This window comes from Engraulis encrasicolus, chromosome 6 (genome assembly GCF_034702125.1).
Source record: "Engraulis encrasicolus isolate BLACKSEA-1 chromosome 6, IST_EnEncr_1.0, whole genome shotgun sequence".
Classification (NCBI taxonomy): domain Eukaryota; kingdom Metazoa; phylum Chordata; class Actinopteri; order Clupeiformes; family Engraulidae; genus Engraulis; species Engraulis encrasicolus.
In genome coordinates this window covers 14,433,922-14,447,382 of record NC_085862.1, presented here as the reverse complement: position 1 = coordinate 14,447,382, position 13,461 = coordinate 14,433,922, and the positions used below count along the sequence as shown (strand labels likewise).

At 44.0% G+C, this 13,461-nt stretch overlaps 1 protein-coding gene across 1 annotated transcript in view; it reads left to right on the top strand.

The window, feature by feature from the left end:
- Positions 1-13,461, top strand: part of sin3b (SIN3 transcription regulator family member B) — a 41,617-nt gene that overhangs the window by 5,464 nt on the left and 22,692 nt on the right. The window contains exons 5-10 of the mRNA XM_063200732.1: positions 1,043-1,195; positions 3,617-3,739; positions 5,151-5,240; positions 5,959-6,077; positions 9,134-9,353; positions 12,817-12,933. Of these exons, the coding sequence (XP_063056802.1) occupies positions 1,043-1,195; positions 3,617-3,739; positions 5,151-5,240; positions 5,959-6,077; positions 9,134-9,353; positions 12,817-12,933 (822 nt within the window). The remainder of the gene's footprint in view (positions 1-1,042; positions 1,196-3,616; positions 3,740-5,150; positions 5,241-5,958; positions 6,078-9,133; positions 9,354-12,816; positions 12,934-13,461) is intronic.

Below are 13,461 nucleotides of genomic sequence, written 5' to 3'. Positions count from 1 at the left end.
CTAATTCTGGCAAAAAAATTAAGGCTATTAATGGGAGTCATCAACCCAAAATCAATCATTGTAGAACTGATGACATCTAAACTGTATGGTGTTGGAGATGAAGCATACAAAGACAAATGGATGGTGCCTAAAGTGAAACATAGTTGGAGCACAGCTCTTATGTGGGGCTGCATTGGTGCTGCTGGTGTTTGAGAGCTGTTTTCATTGATGCAACCATGAAATTCACATACCGGTAGATGCATTGCTCTACAAATGGCTAATGTGTCACCACCACCATGTTCGAAATGCTACTTTTCAAAAGGGGTGTACTCATTATTGGTGTGTGCACTGTAAGTGATCAACCTGGCTAAGTTGACTTGCAGCAAGTGGTAAACCTGCTAATTGATGGACTGCAGGTATCATTTAAATTAGAAATGATGGACAACAGGCTCTTTAATCAGCTGATTTGCCTCCAGCTGTACTTGACTAGGTTTGCTATTTAACCCCTTTTTGGAGTCCTCCCCCTGTTTACATCTGTTAGTGCGTTAAATGACGTAGTCATTTTCTGTTTTGTGCCGGGTAAAGTGTAATGTTATTCGTAGTGCTACGCTCGTGTTCTGTTCTCAAGTACTTGGCATTCTGCTTACTTTTTCCGTTTTTAATCCTATGCATTAGATATATGAAGACCTTTTTTTTGCAACTGTTCAAAATAGTTTAGATGTTTGTGATGCTTGTTTATTATTTCTATGGTGAAATCGGATTTGCAGAGAAAACATTCAAAACACCAGAATTCTTTATTATTGTTGTTCACACATTTCTCCCCTGCCCTCCTCCTCTTCCTCTTCCTCATCCTCCAATTCTTCCTCATCTTCATCTTCCTATCCTCCTCCTTTCCTCTCCTCCTCCTCGTCTCTCTCCTCTCCTCATCCACCTATCCTCTTCCTCCTCCTCCTGCTCTGTCCTCCTCTACTCCCCTTTCTCCTCATCCTCCTCTCCTCTCCTCTCTCCCCCTCCTTCTCTTTCTCCTCCCTCCTCCTCCTCCTCCTCTGTACTCCTGCTTCAGAAAGAGCAGCTTGAGATCAAGGAGAGTCGTGGGCGTGGTAGTGGGGTGATGACGGAGGACGAGGTGTTCTCCAAGGTGGCCAGCCTCTTCAAGGGCCAGGAGGACCTGCTGGCAGAGTTCGGACAGTTCCTCCCCGACGCCAAGAGATCCCTGGTGAGAAACAACAGCTCCTTATGGAAATAGTAATAAAGTCTGCACACCAGGCTTCCGTTTCTTTATATTTAATGTGACGTTTTGAAGGGCATGCTGCCCGAAACGTCACATTAAATGTAAAGAACTTTGGTCTGCACCCAGAACTCTGGTCCTGCACCCAGAATATATTTTTATGAGACAGTTGTGCATGTTTTTTTTCTATACTGAACAACAGCTTCTTAACCAGGGGTGTAAATCACAGCCTCCATGACAATATGATGCAATATCTTTTTTGGCAGCGATTAGATTCTTTTCGATACTTAAGAAATGCCCCACGATGCGATACAATTCAATTCGATCATTGGCCGTAGAATCGATGCATCGATACATATCGATTAGGGCTGTAACGATACACTCAACTCACTATTCGATTCGTATCACGATTGATGACATTCGGTTCGATACACCCGACGATTTCACATATAGGCGAGTACATTTAGGGTTTAACCCCAAAAAAATTGATACAAAAGGTTTTTTTATGGATTCTATTACTATTGGACCTGCTAAATGACATTCTAAAAATCTAGTAAAATCTGACTTTGGGAAATGAGTTTTTCAACATGGCTGCCATAGGCTTATTATAAGGGTCAAGAGACACTCCAGGTGAATAGGCCAAAATATTTAGCTTGCCGATATCACCATGAAACTTAATCTGGTGATTACTCACATATTTGTGAGAAAAAAATGTATTGCAAGTTTTCTGAAATGTTATGTTTTAATATGGTAATTGGACTATATCTAATTAAATATGCATTAAATTTCAAAATGCAAAACCTCAAAATCTGAAAAAGCCAAGCTCAAAATTACTCTTTTATTTAGTTTCTAGCAAGCCAGAAGATATCTTCAGAAGAGATTATGGACATATCTTTTTGTTTTGTAGTAAATCTAAAAATCTTTGTGCAGACACACCAGCTAGCATTTTTTTTTGTCAAAAGATGATTATTTAACATCTCTCTTAGATAAATAATTGAGTTTTATGTGTCTCAAGTTTTTCCAAACATTCTTTGAGTCTGGTGGCATCATCCTTAGCATGTATCAAGGGCAAGGTCAGCTGTCCTCAAATCATAGCCTCTCCACAGAGGTGTCCTAAGGGCTGGTGCTGGGACTCCTATTTGCCATGTACACCACATCACTGGGTCATGTTATCTGTTCTCACAGCTTCTCATAATACTTTTACACCAATGAAGCACAGTTACTTTGTGCCAGATGACTCCACGGTCACACACATTTCCGCTTGCCTCTCTGAACTATCCACAATTATGAAGGAATGCAACCTTCAGTTGAGCCTCGCCCAAATGCACTGCTCGTGATCCCAGCCAAAGATTTAGGTTGCCATGATTTCGACCTCAATATGGATTCTGCTACTGTTGCCTCAAATCAGGCCACAAGAAATCTAGGTGTCATTGATGATGACCATCTATCATTCTCTGACCACATAGCCTCAGTTTCCCAGTCATATCCTCTTTTTCATGCCCTAATTGAATACAAGGCCCTGACCCTTGCCTATGAAGCTACAACAGGCCCTACTCTGGCTTACCCGAAAGCTTTGCTAAAGCATATGTCCTTTCAGGACATTGTCTGTCTCCAGTACCAACCGTTTCACCTTGCCCTCTACTTACACATGTAGTGGCTCCTGTCTATTCAGTTCAGCTGCTGAAAGACCCAAAATACCTAGTGACACCATGATTCATCACTGATGATGTGCCCTGACAAACAGCACATGGATATTATCATAGCAGTAGTGTCTTTATCCACCCAAACAGCACTCCAAACAAACAGATCCTGAAAACATGTTAGTTCATGCCAATGTAATTATCATGTAGTAACCTTTATTTTAAAAAACTTTGATCTTGAAAATGACACCTTTCCTGAAGTCAGATTTTCCTAGATTTTTAGTATGTTATTAAGGACACTTAGAGGTAACAAAATCAGTTGAAAAACCTTTTGTATCAATTTTTTTGGGGTTAGGTCTTTTTTTTGCATAGATGTACTCGCCTAATAGCCAACATAATAAAATAAAATTATGAATAAAAATTGTGATAGTTTGTAGGTAGAATAGGTTACAAGAGGCCACTAATATTTTTTAAAGTTTAAAAAAAAATAATGATAGTGATTTGAAGCTTGGAAGCATTATCACTTCATATCATGTGGTTGTTTTCTGGACTGCTGCGCAACAAAACTTTGAAAGGGCGTATCACGATACTGCCTCCTTGTATCACGATACAGTATCGTAACTCTGTGTATTGCGATTTCTCGGTTCGATACAATATTGTTACAGCCCTAATATCGATTATTATTTGCACCGAAACGGTTGAGAGATGATTTTAAAAGGTCACAAAAATGTAATCTGAAGAGTGCTTCTTTATTCCTTTATGTTTGTAGTTCACCAGTAGCCCCCTGGCGGGCAAGGAGCACCTGAAGAAGGCGGAGGAGGAGGAGCTGAACAGGCAGAGCAAGAAGCGGCCCAGACCCATGCTACTGCCACACATGACACCGCTACTGAAGGTAACACACACACACACACACACACACACACACACACACACACACACACACACACACACACACACACACACACACACACACACACACTACACCAGTGGTTCTCAACTGGAACAGTCTTGGGACCCACCATTTTCCACTCTCATTCGGTCGCGACCCAATTTTTTTAGCGTTCAAGTCTATTCAATGCAATTCTCAAAATGTAACCAAGACTCGAATGACTGGTTGCACGCTATCTATCTCGCATAAACATTCAGATTGTATCTATGACGACAGATGACACGGAGTTCACTAAAATAAAAGTTTTAAATTGTTGCAGGAAAAGTTGGATTTTTTTTTTTTTAGAATTACGTTTTGTTTTTACACCAAGGCTCCGCGACCCACTCATGACCCTTCTTCGACCCACTTTTGGGAAGTTGAGAAACACTGCACTACACCATACAATGCAATACATTGCACTTAGCTGTGCTTTTATGCATGCATTTCAATGAATAACAGTTATTTAGGTGCAGAGTGTGGCGATCACTACTGTTGTGGATGTGTTTTTTTGACTGTCATGCCAACAAGCGTCAGAGCGGTCAGAGCCCCAGTAAGCCAGAAGGTTCGGGTTCGAATCCCGGCAGAACAACATTGTGCCGCGAGTGTTAAACGAGATGCATTGTTTATTTGTTACTTAGGTTGTACCTTCATGTATTTACACACACTAGTAATAAAGCATTAATATTGTATTTAACAGAGTATAGACAAGTTTGCTCTCGCAAACTACCAGCACTGTGCTGTCACAAGAACAAGGAAGTAGCGAGACGGCCAATCACAGTGCCTTTTTGTCTGCATCCTTCGCGTCCGTCCAACAGATAGTCAGGATTTTTTGAGGTGCTCGACATTGGGCGCAGAGCCTCTGCGCGGGGGACGTGGTCACGCACAGATACAGATTTGAAGGAAGCAGAAGCTATGTGTCAGAAGCATAAATTACCCGTAAGGCTACACCATAGTAGCCTGGTCCTGACCATCCCATAATACTAACATTTCATGGTCTGGAAGTTGTTTGATCTCACGCGATTGCAGGAAGCGGGAAGGACATTTTCAGAAAAATCAGGATAAGTTGTTGAACATAAATGTCTGATGTCTATCTTTGGCGATGTAGAACCGTTTTACAGACATGTCTGACAGAACATCCTACCGTAGGATAAAATTACAATGTTGGACCGTTTGACAGAACACCGGCCAAATCCTACCGCTCAACATCGCTCCACAGAAAACGGTTACCAGATGTAGTACGGAGCCAAGTCTCTTAGCGGAAGTATGCAGGATGGCGCGCAAGGCTAACACCATGGCATACAGAGGCAGGTTGGGTAAAGTGCTTTATCTTCCAAGCTAATGTGAACACCTTATCTTCTCCCTCCTCCCTCTGCAGAAGAAGATGAAGTTCTCCTGTGCCAAAGACCAGTCCTTCGCCTCCGTGGGGAAGCACGGAGTTCTCCGAGAGTTCTCCTTTTTCGACAAGGTGGGCGCACAAGCATAAGCTGCTGTGGAATGCACTGGGGCTTGGGGGATGTGTGTGTCTGTGTCTGTCTGTCTGTCTGTCTGTCTGTCTGTCTGTCTGTCTGTCTGCACACCTGTGCGTGCGCTTTTGTGCGCTCATGCGTGCGCACCTGTGTGTGCGCGCGCGCGTGCGCCTGTGTGTGTGTGCCCGCGCCTGTGTGTGTGTGCGTGCGTGCGTGCGTGTGTGTGTGTGTGTGTGTTGATTCTGTCAGACCTGTACAGGAAGGAAGCCCATATAGGCTGTAGCTGTGGTCAGTGCTGCTTTGAGAGTGAAGTGATACTTTGTTCAGTCACGGGGGCCCCAAAATGATTTGCAGCGCCTCTATGTTTATATGCGCGTGTGAAAAGGACAGCACCCCTTTGTGTGTGTATGTGGTACAGGAATGGAAACACTAACTGACTGTGCCTGTGTGTCTTTGTGTTAAAAAGAGGGAGTTGTGTGTCTGTCTATGTCGGTGTGTGTCGGTGTGTGTCGGTCTGTGTCGGTCTGTGTCGGTGTGTGTCGGTCTGTGTCGGTCTGTGAGTGTGTGTCAGTGTGAATGTTAGTGTGTGAGAGAGCATGTGAATGAGGGAATCGTGTGTCTGAGAGGGAGTCTCTCTCTGAGTCGGAGACTGGCCTATGTGTGTGTGTGTGTAGAAACAAATACTGACGTGTGCGTGTGTGTTCATCTCCTCTTCAGGTGCGGCGCCTTTTCAAGAGTCAGGAGGTGTATGAGAACTTCCTGCGCTGCATTGCCCTCTTCAACCAGGAGGTGGTGTCTGCCGCCGAGCTGCTGCAGCTGGTCACCCCCTTCCTGGGGTAAGAGAACCCCTAACTAATGTATTATACTGCAGCTAGTCACCCCCTTCCTGGGGTAAGAGAACCCCTAACTATTATATTATACTGCAGCTGGTCACCCCCTTCCTAGGGTAAGAGAACCCCTAACTATTATATTATACTGCAGCTGGTCACCCCCTTCCTGGGGTAAGAGAACCCCTAACTATTATATTATACTGCAGCTGGTCACCCCCTTCCTGGGGTAAGAGAACCCCTAACTATTACACTGCAGCTAGTCACCCCTTCCTGGGGTAAGAGAACCCCTAACTATTATATTTTACTGCAGCTAGTCACCCCTTCCTGGGGTAAGAGAACCCCTAACTATTATATTGTACTGCAGCTGGTCACCCCTTCCTGGGGTAAGAGAACCCCTAACTATTATACTGCAGCTAGTCACCCCTTCCTGGGGTAAGAGAACCCCAAACTATTACATTTTACTGCAGCTAGTCACCCCTTCTTGGGGTAAGGTATTATTATTATACACCTCATTTTAGGGTATCTTGGCTGGTCACCCCCTTCCTGCAAGAACTTGTCTTTAACCAGTCTAGTCACCCCTTCCTGGGGTAAGACTATTATTATTATCATCTGCAGCTGGTAACCCCCTTCCGTGGGTAAGAACCCCTTTAACTAGACACCCCCTTCCTGGCGTAAGAATTCTTCTTTAACTAGTCACCCTCCCTCTTAGCATTTTGCCCCTCCTTACGACGCGAAAGGTTTCCAGTTTACAAGCAATGTCTAAAGGCATAAATGCCCCTAAAAAATGCAAGGAAGCCCTTCATATCTATGGTTTGTCTCCGCTCTTCATATCTATGGTGTGTGTCGACTCCTCATACCCATGGTGTGTGTCTCCTCTCCTTATATCTATGGTGTGTGTCTGCCCTTCATATCTATGGTGTGTGTGTCCGCTAGGGGTGGTACGGTTCACAAAAGTCATGATTCGGTCCATATCACGGTTTCAAGGTCACGGTTTTCGGTTTTATACGGTTCTGTTTTTGTTTTTTTGTTTTTTTTTAATTATTATTATTTTTAAATAAAATGTATTATGCACTGGACATGTATAAAATAAAAATAAAAGCTTATCGTGGGTATGTTGAATTTCACTTAATTTAACCTAACAAGATGAAGTTACTGAAAGAGGAAAGATATCAATGATTTTAGCATGCTTCCATTTATTTCACATAAAGGGAGAACTAAGTCCTAACTTTTAAGTTGACAAATATTCAATATTACATACTGTAACACATTTCACATGTAAAAATAAAACAGCTACACTCCTGTAGGCAATGGCACCATTAGGTCAGTGCAGTATGACTATTTTGGTTAATGACACACTAAGAACGAATTGGACTTTTATTTTGACACCGCTTTCTGCGAGTTTTGCGCTTAGGATGAATGAGTTGCTTCCTATCATGAAACTGCCGGCCGTGAGAAGCATAGAAGTAAAATCAGAAGTTAAATTCAATTTCAAGTGAACAAGTGATAGGGTTAAGTTATGATAAAATGTGAAAGTTAAGGTAACAAATAATTTAAAAAGATCGTGTTTTTAGAAGTGTATTCACAAGAATGTTTCACAAAACTCCTGTGAATCTGAGCCTGTTAAATCATTTTATTTTGGTTATAGTGTTAAACATTAATGTTAACTAGGCAACATTACAAAGCCCCCCTCATTCCATAGAGTTTAACTGGCTACATGTAGGCTAATTAGGCCTACAGTTGATTGCAGTTAAGGACAGCGCAGTGAATCTGATGGATATGTTCATATCTCGCATTATGCCGTCCGGAATCCCCATCCAATGTCACGTGGATATAACCTACACTAGGCTACTGTAACGTAAGTCTACTTTGCTCTGCTAATCTGTCATTTTTTGTAAACTCATGTTCATTTAATTTAAATTGGTCAGAATAAAGGCTGGGGGCAGTCACTTGCGCTAACGTGGAGAGAGAGGGGGGGAAAGGGAGACGCTGCTGACCGACCTGCACTTGCTTGTAGGCTACTGTAGCCTACTCAGCTGGTGCATGCTGTTATATTATGCCTTTAAGTTGGCTGATAGAAATCAGTCTTTCCAAACTCAATATCCTACGTAGTCTTTGTGTTTTATGCTAAAAGTAGTAGGATTTTAATTGCGTCGTCCGCCGGTGGTCACTCTCTCTCTTTTTTTTTTTTGGAAACCGTGGGCACCGTGCGATTGCGCACTACCCCGTTCCGTGACATGCAAACCGCACGGTTTCGTTTGTGACGCAAACCGTACCATCCCTAGTGTCCGCCCTTCATATCTATGGTGTGTGTCTGCTCTTCATATCTATGGTGGGTGTCCATTCTTCATATCTATGGTGTGTGTCCTCTCTTCATATCTATGGTGTGTGTCTGCTCTTCATATCTATGGTGGGTGTCCATTCTTCATATCTATGGTGTGTGTCTGCTCTTCATATCTATGGTGGGTGTCCATTCTTCATATCTATGGTGTGTGTCCTCTCTTCATATCTATGGTGTGTGTCCGCTCTTCATATTGATGGTGTGTGTGTCCACTCTTCATATCTATGGTGTGTGTCCGCTCTTCATATCTATGGTGTGTCGGCTCTTCATATCTATGGTGTGTGTCCGCTAGGGATGCAAACGATTAATCGATTAATCGACTTTAATCGATCAATGCATTAATCGATTAAAAAACATTAATCGCAATTAATCGACAATTCAACCGATAAGAGACCCAGGTTAAATGGGCATGTGAAAAGTGTGTGTGAAGAGGGCTGTGAATAGTGGGAATATTTAAATCACTTTAGGATTAAAGAATTGCAATAGAATTCATTTAAATGTGGTATTTTATCTCAATTTTTTATTTAAAAAATTTGATTTATTAGTTTTTTTCCGAGATTTGGGGGGGAAAACGCCGCTTGTCAATTAATCGTAAGTCGATCGATTAGGCTATCAACTAATGATTAATGAATTAATCGATAATTTGCATCCCTAGTGTCCGCTCTTTATATCTATGGTGTGTCGGCTCTTCATATCTATGGTATGTGTCCGTGTACGTTTGCAGGAAGTTCCCGGAGCTGTACTCGCAGTTCAAGTCGTTCCTGGGTGAGAAGGAGCTGTCCCAGGCGGCCGGGCTGTCGGGCCTGTCTGAGCGCTACATGGAGGGCGGAGGGGGCCGAGAGGTGGACTACGCATCCTGCAAACGCCTGGGATCCAGCTACAGAGCTCTGCCCAAGACATACCAGCAGCCCAAATGCAGCGGACGCACCGCCATCTGCAAAGAGGTGCGTTGTGTTACACACGGACACCCAGACGTGCGCATGCACACACACACACACACACACACACACACACACACACACACACACACACACACACACACACACACACACACACACACACACACACACACACACACACAATCTCGCACGCCTGGGCTACAGCTATAGAGCCATGCCCAAGACAGGACATACTAGCAGCCTAAGCGCAGCAGACGCACCACCATCTGCAAAGAGGTGCGTTGCATTTCACACATGGGTGCTCAAGTAAAACTTCTATATGCTAAAGTGACGAAGCTGCACATATGTGAAAGTGAAAGCCCACCTGGGAAACTCCCATTGTCATTGTGACACAGCACATAACAACACTGCATTATTGACTCGCTTGTGCCAAGGGGCAGCTCCAAACGGTGCACTCAGACTACAAGCCTGACACCCTAACCACTCACAAACCAATGCATTCATACATCATGTATTTCACACATACACAGGTGACTGAGGTTTTCATGCACCTGTTAGTCTCCCTCAGGGCGCGAACCTGCGACCTCGTCGACTATATCAGTTCGGAAATGGGAGGCACAGTACGATACCGCTGGACTGAAGGACCAGTCCCCCAGCCCAACGGCATCGACATTGTATGAGGCTTTCCTGAGGGAGGTTTTGCTAACATTCCACGCCACCTCTGCTAGTTGGCCTCCATTACACACACACGCACACACACACACACACAGCAGCTCTCTAATGGAGCTGATGTAAGTTAAGAGAAATCATATTCTCGTTATTTGCTATGGGATTGGGAAATACGCTGTATCCTCACATCGCTGTGAATTGAATGTGAATCCGTCAAGACAGAGTTGTTATTGGAGGTAGTGAAGTACAAGTCATATCCGGGGTTTTTTTTTTTTTTTTTTTTAAACATGGCATATAAAGTACAATCCAAAACATTTTTCTTGGGCACACTGAAAAATAACATTAACTGAACAGAGCTAGACAGAACTAAAAATATCTATTCGGATATTCATTTTCATATCATTTTTGCTTGTCATGTAGTGGATCTGTGTCAGTCTGTATCGAAAAGAAAGCCGCTGTCTAGAATTATTTGAATCTCTGTGAATCATGTCACCAGCTGACTTCCTGTACTCCGGTTGTCACAACTCTTAATTCCATGGCTTTGGGTAAACTTAGCGCAACATTTACCGTAGCGATTTAGACATCACTGGGTCAAATCCTTTCTGAAATACACAGGAGAGTGTAGTGAATGTCGTGTATCCTTGCAGGTCACCTGCACCGCTAGACTATAACACAGCTGTTATATTTTTACTACAGGCTATTATCCATGAAGATGTAATTTCATTTAGATGACTTTGTGCCTGTGGGTGATCAGAACCTGTAGACGTAATTGCTAGTGTGTGCGTGCGTGCGTGCGTGCTCTCGGAGAGAGAGCGAGAAGCCTGCATATGTGTGTGTGTGTGTGTGTGTGTGTGTGTGTGTGTGTGTGTGTGTGTGTGTGTGTGTGTGTGTGTGTGTGTGTGTGTGTGTGTGTGTGTGTGTGTGTGTGTGTGTGTGTGTGTGTGTGTGTGTGTGTGTGTGTGTGTGTGTGTGTGTGTGTTAGTATGCGGGATGTCATCTCTATAAAGATGTAATTAGATGTAAATGGCTTTGCTGCTGTTTTGAGCAGATGTCTGAAGGTGTGTTTCGTTGTGTCTGCCTTTTTTTGTAGAACAGCCGCTGTCTTGTATTTTATTTTAGTGGTTTACTATCGCTATGACAGACAGACGTTTCGGCCTAAGCTTTCTTCCCTGTCTGGAGTGTAAAAAAAGTGTTGCGTCTGCCTGCCATGCTGTGCCTGTATAGCCAGGCCACACCCTCCTAGTGATGAAAAACCTTCACCGTTACTGCTTCTAGTCAGGCCAGAAGCAATACAAGTACCCACTTTGGTAGCAAACAGCCAGTAGAAAACCAAGGGAGGCAGGTCAACCATGCCGTTTGGGAAATGTTAATTGTTATGCTCTTGGTCAGACCAAGTCTCGAAGATATTTGAAAGTCGTTGATAATCAGGCTAGTGCTTGTGTGTGTGTGCTGCAAAAATGTAAAAATCTGTTGTCTCACCGTGCCGGAGGTGCTGAATGACACCTGGGTGTTTTGAGCAGATGTCTGAAGGTGTCTTGTCTTGTGTTCTGTCTGCCTGCTTGCCATGCTGTGCCTGTGTGTGTGTGTGCCTGTCTGTCTGCCTGCCTGTCTGCTGGGGGTAGGGTGACCAGCTGTCCGGACTTCGGCCGGACAACCCCGCCCCTTAACTTTCTAACCTTGCGTCCTCGCGCCGTACCCATTGCTTCGAGTTGCCGCCTCACCGCAGTGAAGTCGGCATTCTAAACTGTAGGCAGCAATCAGGGAGCAGCGCTGCCATCTTACCTCAGACAAACGCAGCTGCCAACAACAGTTTTACTTGTAAAACTTGGGAAGGATTTCGCATGTCATTATCTCACTCCAATAAAGGAGTCATCAGGCTACCACTAACTTAATGTTGTATCGGAGACAGCAGGTTACGACAGAAATCCGTCCGTTATCTATTAGGCTATTTCATAAATAGGCCTATGTTTTCATGTATTTTGGGTAGTCATGTGTGGGCCTATAATAGCCAACAAGTTATTTGATTTACTTTACTCAAAGTTGGTCAGGAGTGTTTTTATCAGCGGTGTTTTAAAACGAGAGGCGACCGCTTCTGTCAACTTTTTTTTCATGCAGACGGACGCTTGGATAACCATAGCAACAACACGAGCTCAGAATACAGATAAAGCGCACATGCAGAAATACTCTGTTTTTGCCCTGTTTGCAAAGTTGTGAGAGCCCTCGTTGTAAATGCATTCAGCGGACAAACTTACTTGCACCATGCGTTGCCAGTGCAGGGAAAAAAATGGGGGAAACAAACAGTAGGAGACAATAATATAGCAACCTTATTTCACTTTCATACACTCAGTCAAAGCAAGTTATTTCACGTAGACTATGGACCGCGAATAACACAAATCGCGTGCAGATTAGGTTAAAGCAGTAGTCATTTTTTTGTTCAAAGTCTGGAGTAGGCCTAACTGGAGTAACATGGCGGCCGCAGATATCGGAAACACGAGCGACTGTCAGTCTAGTTTGTGTCAATGACGTTGCCTCGCATCTCGAGGCCAGTAAGCACAAGGCAAGGAGGAGAGGAAAGTCAAAGAGAGGGACACACGGACGTCGCAAACAGGTCGTAAAAACAGACCGATGGCCACCCTAGCTGGGGGTGAATGAAGTCACACTCTCGAGTGTAGCTGTTGTAGTTTATTTTAGTGGGTTAGCATGAAAGACAGACAGACAGAGACATTTTGGCCTAAGCCTTCTTCAGCTTCTGAAAATAAACTACAAGAACTACACTCGAGAGAGTGCGGCTTTTCTACAAAAAATGTACAAATCTGTTGCTCTCTGTGCCGTGCTGCAGGTGCTGAATGACACCTGGGTGTCTTTCCCGTCCTGGTCGGAGGACTCCACCTTCGTCAGCTCCAAGAAGACGCCATACGAGGAACAGCTCCACCGCTGCGAGGACGAGAGGTTTGAGGTCAGTACTCTAAACAGTTTTTTTGCTTTATTTGTTTTAAGGTATTTTTCGGGCTTTTACACTTTTATGAATTAGACAGGAAATTAGAGAGGAGAGGGGAGAGAGGATCTGGAGATTTGGGACGAGTTCTCTACCATTTTTTTCTTTTACATGACATTACATACAAGTAAAGCACATCTAAACTTTTTTTTAAATTAAAGATATCGTGAACCTTGGCATGAGTTGAGTGTTTTCCATTATTTTAGTTTCACAAAATGGAGTGCTGTGCGGGCCCCGGGAGTTCTCTTTTCTCCTTAGTCGCTTCGCTGAGTTTGGTGAACACCTCAGCACTTTTACACACCCTTTTAAATGAAGCAGACTCTCTCCCCTCCCCTCCTCTACTCTCCTCCCCTCTCCCCTCCTCTACTCTCCCCTCCTCTACTCTCCTCTCCTCTCCTCTCCACTCCTCTCCCCTCCTCTCCTCTCCTCTCCCCTCCCCTCCTCTACTCTCCTCTCCTCTCCTCTCCTCTCCTGTCCTGTCCTCTCCTC